Below are 16,708 nucleotides of genomic sequence, written 5' to 3'. Positions count from 1 at the left end.
CCATCTTTGTGTGAGGACTTTCTAAAATTTTTGTTAATAAGATAAGCGACCTAAGACTGGGAATTTCTCACTCTTCTTCTGATTCCTCAATTCCCCCTTGTTGTTCTGCTGTTTTTAGTCAGTTTAACCCTATTACTTGCACTCAGCTCCAAGAAATAGTAGATCACCTTAAAGTGCATATTGCAGGTTTAACATTTTTTTCGAGATGAATATATAACGTTGTACAAAAATACCATACAAAAAGGTACTGCAGGGTTTAAAAATGTTTTGCGAGACATAAAGGCATTAATTTAGTAGATAAAGTGACGGTCTCTGTAAAAACCGTAAAAATCATTTTACGTCACTACAGGGAGATGTTCGCAGAGCTCTGTGTTGATTCAGTGCAGAATATATTGGTATTTATGAACAGCGTCCGTGAATCAGTGTGTTTTCGGTAGTTTTTGTATTCTATTTATCATCGTAATGGTAAATTATTGTGTATGTGGAGGTTGCACAAACTTCAGCCTGTCAGGACATCGAGTACAGAGGTTTACTAACAAGAAAAACTACACTGCTATCTTCTGTGCCGGGTTGTTTTGTGCAGGTGAAGAGACGGGACTTCACTTCTGCATGTGCTTCGAAAAACGCGTTCATTTTAGACTGGAGGATTATCATCCTGGCGATATGATGGGAGTTCAACATTGTAATACTTCTGTAAATGATTATATTAAATTAATAAACTTACACACGCTATGCTTCTTCACCGTTTTTACTTGAATAAATTTCAACACTGATGAATACAAATTATGTACACATGCATACAGTCTCACACTCACACAAAACGTATGTAAATACTCCAAATGTAAATACTCCAATTTCATGCATGCCATGTATGTAAACTTATATATACATTCAAGTTCACACAACTACATAATAACGGCGTAATATACATCCTCACACTATCAGTGAATGGGCACGGAATAAACTCATAACACAGAATTAATGAATAAGGGATAACATGAAACACATACAGTAACACTGTTTGGCCGCCGGCGGGAGACATGATCACGGATTCGTCAGAGATGCAGCTCGATGAAGACTTACGGTGCACATTTTAAGCTTTGTGTTTGATTATTACATTTGCTAACTACCAAATCAGTCGTGATGAGAAACGGCTATATCACGTAACGTACATGTGGACGGATATTAACGCGTGTGACATAGGCCTGATCAAAGTTTATTCGTTTCTGTAATTAGTAAGTTAGGCCTACTCCTAGATGACCAATAGCTTTGCTATTGCATGATTCATGATAATAATCTGTACAATATTGTGATCTGAGCACATGTCGTTACCTAACGTAATAAGCTAACACCGGTTTCTGTCATGTTCTCCACTGCTTCTCCTCACACAACAGCTCAATTTGTCTCTTTTGATCGTTATTCTGTCTAATTATGGCCTGTCCCTGCTCTCTTGACCACAGAGCAGGCTAATTGTATGGCTGTGATTAGTTATACAAGTATAAATAAGCATTTACAATTTCCTCAGCATCCGAACTGTCATTGCGATCCATTGTTTTCCTATAGTTTATATTGATCGCGCTCCCTTCACTGACGTCACGTCCGATTAGGCATTTTTCAGATGCGGTAGTAAAATTTTCTCCAGAAGCCTATGTAGCGTATTTATGCGTGTTTTTTCAAGAAAATCTATTTCATACATTATTTTTCTACACATTGAATCACTAAAGCTCTAACCTGCAATATGCCCTTTAAGCCTTCAGGCTCCTGTACTGATGTAATCCCTCCTTTCTTCCTTAAACAAGTCTTCGATGTTGTTGGCTCTCATCTTCTGATCATGTTAAATCGCTGTTTAGAATTTTTTATCATACCTGATTCGCTTAAACACGCATCAGTGCACCCACTGCTCAAAAACAGAACTTAGACCTGACAGTGTTAGCCAATTTCAGACCCATTTCAAATTTGTCTTTTATTTCTAAGATCTTGGAGAAAATAGTCCTCCAACAACTACAAAGTTTCCTAGCTGATAATGCAATTTTTGAAATTTTTCAATCTAGTTTTAGAAAACATCACTCCACAGAGACTGCTTTGTTGAGGGTTTTTAATGAATACTAATGACCTGTGATTCAGGTGACTATGCTGTTCTTGTGCTTTAAGATCTAACTGCTGCTTTTGATACAGTAGATCATGCTGTTCTTATTGCCCGGTTGGAACAGTGTGCAGGCATCACGGGCAGTGCACTTGAGTGGATTAAATCTTATTTTACAGTGTTTTTCAGTGAAGATCAGAAAACATACCTCTAGTAATGCTGTGCTATCTTGTGGGGTCCCTCAAGGGTCCATTCTGGCCCCCATTCTTTTTTCTTTATACATGATTCCACTTGGTTCCATTTTTAGAAAACATGGGCTGTTATTCCATTGTTACACTGATGAAACACAAATTTATCTGCCTTTAAAACATAATTCTTATTGTTTGAATACTCTCATGACCTGTTTGACTGATGTAAAGGCCTGGCTGTCTTCAAATTTTCTGAATTTCAATGAGAGCAAAACAGGAATTATAATTTTTGGACCCTCTGATTCCTCTACTACTCCTAAATTAAATTTTGGTGGTTTGTCCACTTGCGTGAAGCGCTTGGTGAGAAACTTGGGTGTTATGTTTGATGAATCTCTGAAATTTGATAAGCAGATAAATTCAGTTGTGAAATCTTGTTTTTTCCAGCTCAGACTTTTATCAGAAGTAAAATCATTTCTCTCTTTTAAAAACTTTGAAAAAGTAATCCATGCTTTTATTTTACGATGATACTTGCTGAATGTAGTAGACTTCAAACAACACTTCACACCAGATCGAAGACGAGGAGTAGAGCTTGGGTACACGGAGTACAGGTAAGTAGCAAGAGGAGTCCTTGAGGTAAGCATTCAGGTAAGTCTTTAGATGCAAACGAGACCGGACAATGTGACTGTGTAAGTGTCTTAAGTAGTGCTGGTGATGAGCATGCTGATGACGTGCAGGTGACGGTGATTAGTATTCCGGGGAAGGTGTGCGCTGTGATTGGAGGGTGCTGGAGCCTGGCGTTTCTGTGACAGTACAGAAGTTGTAGCTTGTAGGTGACTGGGTTGACCTGCTCTGTGATGGTGAATGGGCCAGTGAATCTGGGACTCAGCTTACGGCAGGGTAGACGCATGCGAATATCTCTGGTGGATAACCATACCTTCTGTCCGGGTTGGTAAGCAGGAGCTTTTTTAAGAAGGGCCCGTTGTAACTGGTGATGGGCTGAGTCCCAGACCCTCTCGCTCTCTTGGAACCAGTAGTCCACTGATGATACGTCGGATGGTTCCCCAGACCAGGGGAACAGTGGGGGTTGGTAGCCGAGCACGCACTGGAAGGGTGTCAGGCTGGTGGTAGATTGGCGGAGGGAGTGCGTACTCGGCCCAACCCAGATACTGGTTCCAAGAGTCCTGGTGGCCATAGCAGAAGGTACGGAGGAATCGCCCAACTTCTTGGATCTTGCGTTCCGTCTGCCCATTTGACTGCGGATGGTATCCCGAGGAGAGGCTCACGGTCACACCTAGGAGAAGAAGGCTTTCCAGACCCGTGAGATGAATTGAGGTCCTCTGTCGGATACGATGTCTTCGGGGATTCTGTAGTATCTGAAAATAGTGTTGAACATAATTTCAGCCGTTTCCATAGCTGTGGGCAGGCATCTTAGAGGGATGAGTCGGCAGGATTTAGAAAACCTGTCCACAACGACGAAGATGCAGGTAAATCCGTTGGAGGCTGGGAGATCTGTCACGGAGTCTACTCCTAGGTGTGACCAGGGTCGGTTGGGAACGGGCAGAGGAAGAAGTTTGCCGGATGGTAAATGGCGAGGGCTCTTGGACATGGCGCATTCCTTGCATGGCGCATTCCTTGCATCCCTGCACGTACCTCCTGATGTCGTCGGCCAGTAGGAAATGGTGAAGTTAAAATGTGTGAAGAAGAGAGCCCACTGGGCTTGTCTGGGATTGTGCCTCTTGGCGGCTTGAAGGTACTCCAGGTTCTTATGATCCATTAGGACTAGGACTGGGTGTCGGGCTCCCTCTAACCAATGCCTCCACTCCTCAAGGGCGAGCTTGACTGCAAGAAGTTCTCGGTTGCCGATGTAGTAGTTAACCTCCGCCGGGTTGAGCTTGCGGGAGAAGAAGGCACATAGATGGAGTCGGCTCGGGTTCCCCTGCTGCTGCGACAATACCGCTCCAACTCCGGTGGTTGAAGCGTCGACTTCCACGACGAAGGCCTTGTCAGGGTTGGGATGCACCAGGAGTGGAGCGGTCGTGAAGGCGTGTTTCAAGGTGTTAAACGCTTCTGTGGCAGATGGAGTCCAGGACAGAGACTTGGGCTTATTGCAGAGGAGGCTTGTAAGTGGACTGGTAATGGAACTATAATTCTGGATGAATCTTCTGTAAAAGTTGGCGAAGCCGAGGAAACGCTGGAGCTCTTTGACAGTAGTGGGAGTTGGCCAGTTCTTGATAGCTGCCACCTTCCCCTCGTCCATCCGGATGCCACTGTGGTCGATGTTATAACCAAGGAACTACACTGAGGACTGGTGGAACGAGCATTTTTCAGCCTTGAGGAAGAGCTGGAAGTCTCTCAGGCATTGCAGGACCTCCGCAATGTGGCGTTGGTGGTAAGCCATACTCCGGGAGTATATGAGAATGTCGTCTATGTCCATGAGTACAAACTTGTGGAGGAACTCCCGGAGCACCTCATGGATAAAGTCTTGGAAGACGGAGGTGGCGTTGACCAGGTCATACGGCATGACCAACTATTCGTAATGGCCGGTGGACATGACGAAGGCGGTCTTCCACTCGCCCCCCTCTCGTATCCGGATCAGGCTGTAGGCGCTGCGGAAGTCCAACTTGGTGAAAACAGTGGCTCCGCGGAGGTGTTCCAGGGCAGCTGGGACGAGAGGAAGGGGATACCGGAATTTGACTGTGATGACGTTGAGAGCTCGATAAACGATACATGGCCGCAAGCCTCCGTCCTTTTTCGCCACGAAGAAAAAGCTGGATGCAGCAGGGGAAGTGGATGGTCGGATATTATTGTTATTATTATTATTATTATATTATTATTATTATTATTATTATTATTATTATTATATTATATTACCCTGAGCCAATGCCTCCTCAATGTAATCCACCATGGCCTTCTCCTCCGGGATGGATAGGGGGTAAATTTAACCCCTTGGCACTGACTCATCCGGAAGCAGGTCGATGGCGCAGTCCCATGGCCGGTGTAGAGGCAGCTTGGAGGCTCTCTTGGGGCAGAATACGTCGCTGAAGGACGGGATGTCCACAGATCGTTTCTCGAGGGGACTTTCAACTGAAGTGGCACAGACTGGAAGAACATTGGAGCAAGGAGACTTGGGAACAGGCAGGTCGGAGAAACACTTGGGAAAGCAGGTGTCGCCCCACTTCAGGACTCCAGTTTTCCAAGAGAGGATGGGATTGTGTTGCTGCAACCATGGACGCCCTAGTATCACGTCAGCGGTGGAACCCTCCAGAACCAGCAGTTGAATGTATTCGAAGTGTAGCACTCTAACTTGAAGTTGCACTGGCTCTGTGATGCGGCTGACTCGTCTGTTACTCACAGGTCTGCCTGTTATTGAGTGGATCTGGTAGGAGGTTGGTGTGCTCTTGGTCTTGATGTTGAGCTGATAGAGGGCGCCAGAGATGAAATTTCCCGCTGACCCAGAATCGAGGAGGGCGGATACTGGAAGAGAAACATCGGCAGTAGTAAGAGTTATAGTCGTGGTGAGTGGCTTTTGCGTCTGGAGAGTAGAGATAATGGCACTCACCATGGGACATGGAGGATGTGTAGGGCATGAGGAGAGTACATGCCCCGGTAATCCGCAATAGAAGCATAGATTCTGGGTCAGCCTTCTCTGTCTTTCCGTTGGAGTCAGCTGTGATGATTCCACTTGCATGGGTTCATGGGCTGGTTCTGAAGTGCTGACGGATTCTGGCCGGCAGAGGAGGGAGTTGTGAAGGCTCTGACCCTGGTGCTCTTCGAGACACGACTGCATCTGAGTGGCGAAGCGTATTGATAGCTGGATGAAGCATTTAAGCCCGATGGTATCCTCGTGTGCAGCGATATGCAACCGCACTCGAGGATCCAGTCCTTGACTGCTGGATTGCTGGAGCCTGGCGTGTCTGTGACAAATACATGTTGAAGCACCCTTACATTGTCTTTTATTGTTGTCTTTTAACGCTGAAGCACCATTTTTAGTCCTTTTTATGGTATGTTTTTACAATTCTCTGTGTATGTCTTTTATTTATTACTTTTTATATCTTTTTACTTGATGTGTTTTTACTGTGTTTTTAGCTATTGTAAAGCACATTGGACAACATAGATTGTATTTAATTGTGCTATATAAATAAATTGCCATTGCCATTGCCATTACCATTATAAAATTAACCCCGTTTAAAAGTTTACATACCATTGGTTCTTAACACTGTGTGTGGTTACCTGATGATCTACGGCTGTTTTTATGTTTTGTGATGGTTGTTCATGAGTCTCTTGTTTGTTCTGAGCAGTTAAACTGAGCTCTGTTCTTCAGAAAAATCCTCCAGCTCCTGCAGATTCTTCAGTTTAAGGATATTTTGCATATTTGAACCCTTTACAGCAGGGATGCACTGATATGACAATTTTGGCCGATACGATAATTCTTTTAAAGGTGATAATCAATATATTGTCAGATAAATCTAAATCCAAATTTTAATATACTTTGAGAACCTGATTACAAAACACTGAAGCTAAAGAGCTTTTCCAGCAGGTTATTTTATGACAGATTCAATTCAAAACCATCATGGCAATCAGTACTGAGGTGTCTCAGCTGAAGGAAATAATACGTTAGTGCTTTTCCTGGGCTCTGAATAAGACCCTGTTTCTTAAAACTTAACACACAAGTCACAATAAGTTAGAGCAAAACTGTTGAAGGAAGTGTTGTACTCACCCTTGTGGTATTTGCAACTGAACGTTGTCCTGGTGCTCTCTTTCTCCGCTAAGAAATAAGAGATACAATCAGTGGATACTTGTGTTCTGCAATAAAACTTCTGTTGTTTGTGTGTTGCATGTGTTTGCAGGCACGTGACGCGATTTCATTATCAGAAGAGTATGAGTGTACTGTACGTGCACCGCACATGCTCATTTAATTTAGTTTTCGCAGTAATTAGTTTATCCACAAGGTGGCAACCGTGCCCTGGAGGTGTCGATTCAGAAGGTAGTCAAAGAAAAACTGCATAAACAGAACAGACCGGAACGCATGCAAGCTACAGCGACAATGGAGGCTTATATAGACGAGAGATTGTGTGAAGAGGTTAAAAAGTACCTTCATTCGTACAACAGCATGAAAGAACACAAAGATGTTTACATGGGTTGAACTTCATAGCGAGAGATTGCTCAAAACTGCGCATGCATAGAACGCCTGTGTATGCGTATGAGTCAGATGAAGTATATTTTCCAAGGCTGTGCGTTTAACTGTGCTCATACACTAGAGTATGCGTAAAAAAAACAAATAATACCCAGAGCTTAAAGGGTTAGTTCACCCAAAAATTAATTTTCTGTCATCAGTTACTCCCCCTCATGTCGTTCCAGACCCACATGCATTCTTGTTCATTTACATGTACATTCTTGTTCATTTTTTCATTTACGTGTTTAGCCTATAGGTTTGCGTGTTTGAGTGTGTGTGTGCACAGAAGCTGTCTGAAAGTATGTGCATATAAATGAATGCATACTTCTGTGAATATGTAAGCATATGTTTTGAGTATGTGTTTCCGTGAGTGCATGAACAGTAACTTCTTACTTGAGGCGGATTCTTTGGTCTTCTTCGGGATATCTGAAACGGATATGTGGTTATAATAATACTGAAACTTTGCATGGCCAGTGTTGGGTGTAATTGTGTCTATAATCAGAATATATTCTCCTCTAATTCAGTAATAAGGGATTTCTCTTAATTTTCTCTTATGTTATGTTATTTTACTTTACTTTATTTTATTTATTTACTTTATTGTTATTATGAATCTGCTGTTTCCTGAAGCACCATTTTTAGTCCTTTTTATGGTATGTTTTTACAATTCTCTGTGTATGTCTTTTATTTATTAGGGCCCAAGCGAAAATTCGCGCAGGGCCCTCTTGTTCTTCTAAGGATTATTAGGGCCCAAGCGAAAATTCGCGCAGGGCCCTCTTGTTCTTCTAAGGATTATTATTTTATTTTTTTTTCCGTCTTCCGGGGCTTTTTGGGGGCCTTAACATGCTCAAAAACTCTTGAAAATTGGCACACACATTGGAATCCGCGGCCATTAGGACGCCGGAGAGGCTGGTACCCGGGCGTGGCAGGGGGGCTCGACAGCGCCCCCTTGAAAAAAGTCTGAAAATATGGTCCATATATTAAACATGCTTGCACGTATTAGTATGAAACTCGGTACACATATAGACCTCATCGGGCCGAACAACTTTCGCGCTCTAAGTTAATCGCCACGCCAACAGGAAGTCAGCTATTAAGGGTTGTTTGAAAAACGCATGCTCTGGAATTTGATATACTCCTCCTAGACGATTAATCCGATCGCCACCAAACTCGGTCAGCATGAAGTCAAGACACTGATGATTAAAAATTGCCAGGGGATTTTTGATATCTCGAACGGTTTGGCCGTGGCGAGGCAACGAATTTATGGCGAGAAAAAGGAAACAGGAAATGTGTTATAACGTCTTAATACATATATTGATCTTTATGAAACTTCACGAGTGTGTTCGTTATAGGAGTCTGATCACATGGATGTGACTATTGTGAGTCAAAGTTATAGCGCCACCAACTGGCAGCAGGAAGTGTATCACTTTTTGAAATGTTTTGAGATCACCCTCTTATTTTTACCTGATTTGCTTCAAACTTCATCAGTGTAATGTCAATACACAGCAGATGTAGACCTATGACAGGATTTTTGATATTTGAAATATTGTTGCCATGGCAACAGGTCAAACTGTAATAATATTCTTGAGTGTTTTTGAGGCTCTTAACATGCTTCAAATTGCATGAAACTCGACACACACATCAATATTGTCAACCAGTAGACATGGACAAAGCCATAGAAATGGGCGTGGTGGAGGGGCTCAGTAGCGCCACCTTTTGACAAAAGTGGGGGGTTAGTTTTTCCTACAGTCACCAAACTCGGTACACATATTATTCTCATCAAGCCGGACAATTTTCTAATTTACATTCATTAGCTCCGACCAACAGGAAGTCAGCTATTTTGGTTTGAATGTTAATTTTTTGAAAAAACAGGCTATGAATTTTATACTACTACTCCTACAGGGTTTATCCAATTTACACCAAGCTTTTTTTAACTTGTTGCGAACACATGGAAGTTGTTTAATTGCAAACGGATTTTGGATATCTCAAACGGTTTGGCCGTGGCGAGGCAACGAATTTATGGCGAGAAAAGGGAAACAGGAAATGTGTTATAACTTCTGCATACATTGATTGATGTTTATGAAACTTCAGGAGTGTGTTGGTTGTAGTAGTCTGATCACATGGATGTAACTATTGTGAGTCAAAGTTATAGCGCCACCAAATGGCAGCAAGAAGTGTATCACTTTTAAAATGCTTTGAGATCACCCTCTTATTTTTACCTGATTTGCTTCAAACTTCATCAGTGTAATGTCAATACACAGCAGATGTAGACCTATGACAGGATTTTTGATATTTGAAATATTGTTGCCATGGCAACAGGTCAAACTGTAATAATATTCTTGAGTGTTTTTGAGGCTCTTAACATGCTTCAAATTGCATGAAACTCGACACACACATCAATATTGTCAACCAGTAGACATGGACAAAGCCATAGAAATGGGCGTGGTGGAGGGGCTCAGTAGCGCCACCTTTTGACAAAAGTGGGGGTTAGTTTTTCCTACAGTCACCAAACTCGGTACACATATTATTCTCATCAAGCCGGACAATTTTCTAATTTACATTCATTAGCTCCGACCAACAGGAAGTCAGCTATTTTGGTTTGAATGTTAATTTTTTGAAAAAACAGGCTATGAATTTTATACTACTACTCCTACAGGGTTTATCCAATTTACACCAAGCTTTTTTTAACTTGTTGCGAACACATTGAAGTTGTTTAATTGCAAACGGATTTTGGATATCTCAAACGGTTTGGCCGTGGCGAGGCAACGAATTTATGGCGAGAAAAGGGAAACAGGAAATGTGTTATAACTTCTGCATACATTGATTGATGTTTATGAAACTTCAGGAGTGTGTTGGTTGTAGTAGTCTGATCACATGGATGTAACTATTGTGAGTCAAAGTTATAGCGCCACCAAATGGCAGCAAGAAGTGTATCACTTTTAAAATGCTTTGAGATCACCCTCTTATTTTTACCTGATTTGCTTCAAACTTCATCAGTGTAATGTCAATACACAGCAGATGTAGACCTATGACAGGATTTTTGATATTTGAAATATTGTTGCCATGCCAACAGGTCAAACTGTAATAATATTCTTGAGTGTTTTTGAGGCTCTTAACATGCTTCAAATTGCATGAAACTCGACACACACATCAATATTGTCAACCAGTAGACATGGACAAAGCCATAGAAATGGGCGTGGTGGAGGGGCTCAGTAGCGCCACCTTTTGTCAAAAGTGGGGGGGTTAGTTTTTCCTACAGTCACCAAACTCGGTACATATATTATTCTCATCAAGCCGGACAATTTTCTAATTTACATTCATTAGCTCCGACCAACAGGAAGTCAGCTATTTTGGTTTGAATGTTAATTTTTTGAAAAAACAGGCTATGAATTTTATACTACTACTCCTACAGGGTTTATCCAATTTACACCAAGCTTTTTTTAACTTGTTGCTAACAAGTCAAGTCAAGTCAAATTTATTTATATAGCGCTTTTACAATTGGTAATTGTTTCAAAGCAGCTTTACATATTAGAAGCACAGAAAAAAAAAAAGGGAAGTGGTTAAAACTGTACAAACAAGCGTGGTAATATGTAACATATACAAGATGGTGCTACATTAAGCCAATGTCGGCTGACTTCCAGGGGTGGAAAAAACCCCCTAGGAGAAAAACCCAGCGTGCTAGCACTGGGAAAAAAGTCCTAGGAGGGAAAAAACCCCTTGGAAGATATATATATATGTAAATGTATATGGAGATCAAAATCTGAATTGTACATTTTTATTATAGAGTTTAAAAATCGATTATATATAAATATATGTAAGCGGATACGGGGATCCTGGGCTACGTTGTAGTCAGGTCCAGACGCAGGTTCTCCATCTGACCTGGATACGGCCTGGATCCAGCACCCGGCAAACCTCAGGATAAGCAGAGAGACAGATATTAGCGTAGATGCCATTCTTGTTCTGATGTACAGGTATATCTAGTGTTATAGGAAATGTTCTCGGTTCCGGCCGACCTAATTATTGCAGCGTAACAATCCTTTAACGGATTTGAAAAATGTTAATGTATTGATAATGTGTTATGTGTATGCAAGAGCAAAGAGATGTGTTTTTAGTCTAGATTTAAACTGACAGAGTGTGTCTGCTTCCCGAACAATGCTAGGAAGATTGTTCCAGAGTTTAGGTGCTAAATAGGAAAATGATCTGCCGCCTTCAGTTGATTTTGATATTCTGGGTATTATCAACTGGCCTAAATTCTGAGATCGCAATAAACGTGAAGGACTATAATGCATTAAGAGCTCACTTAGGTACTGGGGAGCTAAACCATTTAGAGCTTTATAAGTAAGTAGCAAGATTTTAAAATCTATACGATGTTTAATAGGGAGCCAATGTAATGTTGACAGAACTGGGCTAATATGGTCATACTTTCTGGTTCTAGTAAGAACTCTAGCTGCCGCATTTTGAACCAACTGTAGTTTGTTTAAAAGCCGAGCAGAACAACCACCCAGTAGAGCGTTACAATAATCTAGTCTTGAGGTCATGAATGCATGAACCAACTGTTCCGCATTTGTCATTGAGAGCATATGTCGTAATTTAGATATATTTTTTAGATGGAAGAAGGCGGTTTTACAGATTGAAGTTGTTTAATTGCAAACGGATTTTGGATATCTCAAACGGTTTGGCCGTGGCGAGGCAACGAATTTATGGCAAGAAAAGGGAAACAAAGTGTTATAACTTCTGCATACATTAATTGATTTTGATGAAACTTTGGCTTAGTCTTCGTTGTACAAGGCTGATCACATGGATTTGACTATTGTGATTCAAAGTCATAGCGCCACCAACTGGAAGCAGAAAATGTGTCACTTTCAGCATACATTGAGATCACCCTCTTATTTTTACCTGATTTGCTTCAAAATTCATCAGAATAATGTTAAAACTTGGCACATGTAATCCTTTGAAAATGGGCAGGGAGGAGGGGCTCTATAACGGCACCTTGTAGTGCAGTAAATGTGGAGTGAATTTGACATAGTCCTTTGATGTTTAACCGTTTTAAGTGCCTATTGCCCGCTGTGCACAGTTGCCCTGAAGCCACCGGGGTGGCGGTGCCACCGGGCTTGGGCCCGCCATCGCTGCTCGCAGCTATATTTAGGGCCCAAGCGAAAATTCGCGCAGGGCCCTCTTGTTCTTCTAAGGATTATTAGGGCCCAAGCGAAAATTCGCGCAGGGCCCTCTTGTTCTTCTAAGGATTATTAGGGCCCAAGCGAAAATTCGCGCAGGGCCCTCTTGTTCTTCTAAGGATTATTATTATTATTTTTTTTTTTTTTTTTTTTTTTTTTTTCCGTCTTCCGGGGCTTTTTGGGGGCCTTAACATGCTCAAAAACTCTTGAAAATTGGCACACACATTGGAATCCGCGGCCATTAGGACGCCGGAGAGGCTGGTACCCGGGCGTGGCAGGGGGGCTCGACAGCGCCCCCTTGAAAAAAGTCTGAAAATTTGGTCCATATATTAAACATGCTTGCACGCATTAGTATGAAACTCGGTACACATATAGACCTCATCGGGCCGAACAACTTTCGCGCTCTAAGTTAATCGCCACGCCAACAGGAAGTCAGCTATTAAGGGTTGTTTGAAAAACGCATGCTCTGGAATTTGACATACTCCTCCTAGACGATTAATCCGATCGCCACCAAACTCGGTCAGCATGAAGTCAAGACACTGATGATTAAAAATTGCCAGGGGATTTTTGATATCTCGAACGGTTTGGCCGTGGCGAGGCAACGAATTTATGGCGAGAAAAAGGAAACAGGAAATGTGTTATAACGTCTTAATACATATATTGATCTTTATGAAACTTCACGAGTGTGTTCGTTATAGGAGTCTGATCACATGGATGTGACTATTGTGAGTCAAAGTTATAGCGCCACCAACTGGCAGCAGGAAGTGTATCACTTTTTGAAATGTTTTGAGATCACCCTCTTATTTTTACCTGATTTGCTTCAAACTTCATCAGTGTAATGTCAATACACAGCAGATGTAGACCTATGACAGGATTTTTGATATTTGAAATATTGTTGCCATGGCAACAGGTCAAACTGTAATAATATTCTTGAGTGTTTTTGAGGCTCTTAACATGCTTCAAATTGCATGAAACTCGACACACACATCAGTATTGTCAACCAGTAGACATGGACAAAGCCATAGAAATGGGCGTGGTGGAGGGGCTCAGTAGCGCCACCTTTTGACAAAAGTGGGGGTTAGTTTTTCCTACAGTCACCAAACTCGGTACACATATTATTCTCATCAAGCCGGACAATTTTCTAATTTACATTCATTAGCTCCGACCAACAGGAAGTCAGCTATTTTGGTTTGAATGTTAATTTTTTGAAAAAACAGGCTATGAATTTTATACTACTACTCCTACAGGGTTTATCCAATTTACACCAAGCTTTTTTTAACTTGTTGCGAACACATTGAAGTTGTTTAATTGCAAACGGATTTTGGATATCTCAAACGGTTTGGCCGTGGCGAGGCAACGAATTTATGGCGAGAAAAGGGAAACAGGAAATGTGTTATAACTTCTGCATACATTGATTGATGTTTATGAAACTTCAGGAGTGTGTTGGTTGTAGTAGTCTGATCACATGGATGTAACTATTGTGAGTCAAAGTTATAGCGCCACCAAATGGCAGCAAGAAGTGTATCACTTTTAAAATGCTTTGAGATCACCCTCTTATTTTTACCTGATTTGCTTCAAACTTCATCAGTGTAATGTCAATACACAGCAGATGTAGACCTATGACAGGATTTTTGATATTTGAAATATTGTTGCCATGGCAACAGGTCAAACTGTAATAATATTCTTGAGTGTTTTTGAGGCTCTTAACATGCTTCAAATTGCATGAAACTCGACACACACATCAATATTGTCAAACCAGTAGACATGGACAAAGCCATAGAAATGGGCGTGGTGGAGGGGCTCAGTAGCGCCACCTTTTGACAAAAGTGGGGGGGTTAGTTTTTCCTACAGTCACCAAACTCGGTACACATATTATTCTCATCAAGCCGGACAATTTTCTAATTTACATTCATTAGCTCCGACCAACAGGAAGTCAGCTATTTTGGTTTGAATGTTAATTTTTTGAAAAAACAGGCTATGAATTTTATACTACTACTCCTACAGGGTTTATCCAATTTACACCAAGCTTTTTTAACTTGTTGCTAACACATTGAAGTTGTTTAATTGCAAACGGATTTTGGATATCTCAAACGGTTTGGCCGTGGCGAGGCAACGAATTTATGGCAAGAAAAGGGAAACAAAGTGTTATAACTTCTGCATACATTAATTGATTTTGATGAAACTTTGGCTTAGTCTTCGTTGTACAAGGCTGATCACATGGATTTGACTATTGTGATTCAAAGTCATAGCGCCACCAACTGGAAGCAGAAAATGTGTCACTTTCAGCATACATTGAGATCACCCTCTTATTTTTACCTGATTTGCTTCAAAATTCATCAGAATAATGTTAAAACTTGGCACATGTAATCCTTTGAAAATGGGCAGGGAGGAGGGGCTCTATAGCGGCACCTTGTAGTGCAGTAAATGTGGAGTGAATTTGACATAGTCCTTTGATGTTTAACCGTTTTAAGTGCCTATTGCCCGCTGTGCAAAGTTGCCCTGAAGCCACCGGGGTGGCGGTGCCACCGGGCTTGGGCCCGCCATCGCTGCTCGCAGCTATATTTATTATTATTTTTTTTATTTATTTTTTTTTTTTTTTCCGTCTTCCGGGGCTTTTTGGGGGCCTTAACATGCTCAAAAACTCTTGAAAATTGGCACACACATTGGAATCCGCGGCCATTAGGACGCCGGAGAGGCTGGTACCCGGGCGTGGCAGGGGGGCTCGACAGCGCCCCCTTGAAAAAAGTCTGAAAATTTGGTCCATATATTAAACATGCTTGCACGTATTAGTATGAAACTCGGTACACATATAGAACTCATCGGGCCGAACAACTTTCGCGCTCTAAGTTAATCGCCATGCCAACAGGAAGTCAGCTATTAAGGGTTGTTTGAAAAACGCATGCTCTGGAATTTGATATACTCCTCCTAGACGATTAATCCGATCGCCACCAAACTCGGTCAGCATGAAGTCAAGACACTGATGATTAAAAATTGCCAGGGGATTTTTGATATCTCGAACGGTTTGGCCGTGGCGAGGCAACGAATTTATGGCGAGAAAAAGGAAACAGGAAATGTGTTATAACGTCTTAATACATATATTGATCTTTATGAAACTTCACGAGTGTGTTCGTTATAGGAGTCTGATCACATGGATGTGACTATTGTGAGTCAAAGTTATAGCGCCACCAACTGGCAGCAGGAAGTGTATCACTTTTTGAAATGTTTTGAGATCACCCTCTTATTTTTACCTGATTTGCTTCAAACTTCATCAGTGTAATGTCAATACACAGCAGATGTAGACCTATGACAGGATTTTTGATATTTGAAATATTGTTGCCATGGCAACAGGTCAAACTGTAATAATATTCTTGAGTGTTTTTGAGGCTCTTAACATGCTTCAAATTGCATGAAACTCGACACACACATCAATATTGTCAACCAGTAGACATGGACAAAGCCATAGAAATGGGCGTGGTGGAGGGGCTCAGTAGCGCCACCTTTTGACAAAAGTGGGGGTTAGTTTTTCCTACAGTCACCAAACTCGGTACACATATTATTCTCATCAAGCCGGACAATTTTCTAATTTACATTCATTAGCTCCGACCAACAGGAAGTCAGCTATTTTGGTTTGAATGTTAATTTTTTGAAAAAACAGGCTATGAATTTTATACTACTACTCCTACAGGGTTTATCCAATTTACACCAAGCTTTTTTTAACTTGTTGCGAACACATTGAAGTTGTTTAATTGCAAACGGATTTTGGATATCTCAAACGGTTTGGCCGTGGCGAGGCAACGAATTTATGGCGAGAAAAGGGAAACAGGAAATGTGTTATAACTTCTGCATACATTGATTGATGTTTATGAAACTTCAGGAGTGTGTTGGTTGTAGTAGTCTGATCACATGGATGTAACTATTGTGAGTCAAAGTTATAGCGCCACCAAATGGCAGCAAGAAGTGTATCACTTTTAAAATGCTTTGAGATCACCCTCTTATTTTTACCTGATTTGCTTCAAACTTCATCAGTGTAATGTCAATACACAGCAGATGTAGACCTATGACAGGATTTTTGATATTTGAAATATTGTTGCCATGG

At 41.5% G+C, this 16,708-nt stretch overlaps 1 protein-coding gene across 1 annotated transcript in view; it reads right to left on the bottom strand.

Annotated features, from left to right (window-relative positions):
- The window catches only part of LOC137036202 (globoside alpha-1,3-N-acetylgalactosaminyltransferase 1-like), a gene marked incomplete at its 5' end in the record, with an annotated part of 22,166 nt that extends 14,285 nt beyond the window's left edge, over positions 1-7,881 (bottom strand). Inside the window, 2 exons of the mRNA XM_067410235.1 lie at positions 6,989-7,036; positions 7,838-7,881. Of these exons, the coding sequence (XP_067266336.1) occupies positions 6,989-7,036; positions 7,838-7,881 (92 nt within the window). The remainder of the gene's footprint in view (positions 1-6,988; positions 7,037-7,837) is intronic.
- Positions 7,882-16,708: the final 8,827 nt, after the last annotated feature.

Source organism: Chanodichthys erythropterus, chromosome 14, assembly GCF_024489055.1.
Source record: "Chanodichthys erythropterus isolate Z2021 chromosome 14, ASM2448905v1, whole genome shotgun sequence".
Taxonomy (NCBI): Eukaryota; Metazoa; Chordata; class Actinopteri; order Cypriniformes; family Xenocyprididae; genus Chanodichthys; species Chanodichthys erythropterus.
This window is presented reverse-complemented; position numbering and strand designations above follow the sequence as displayed.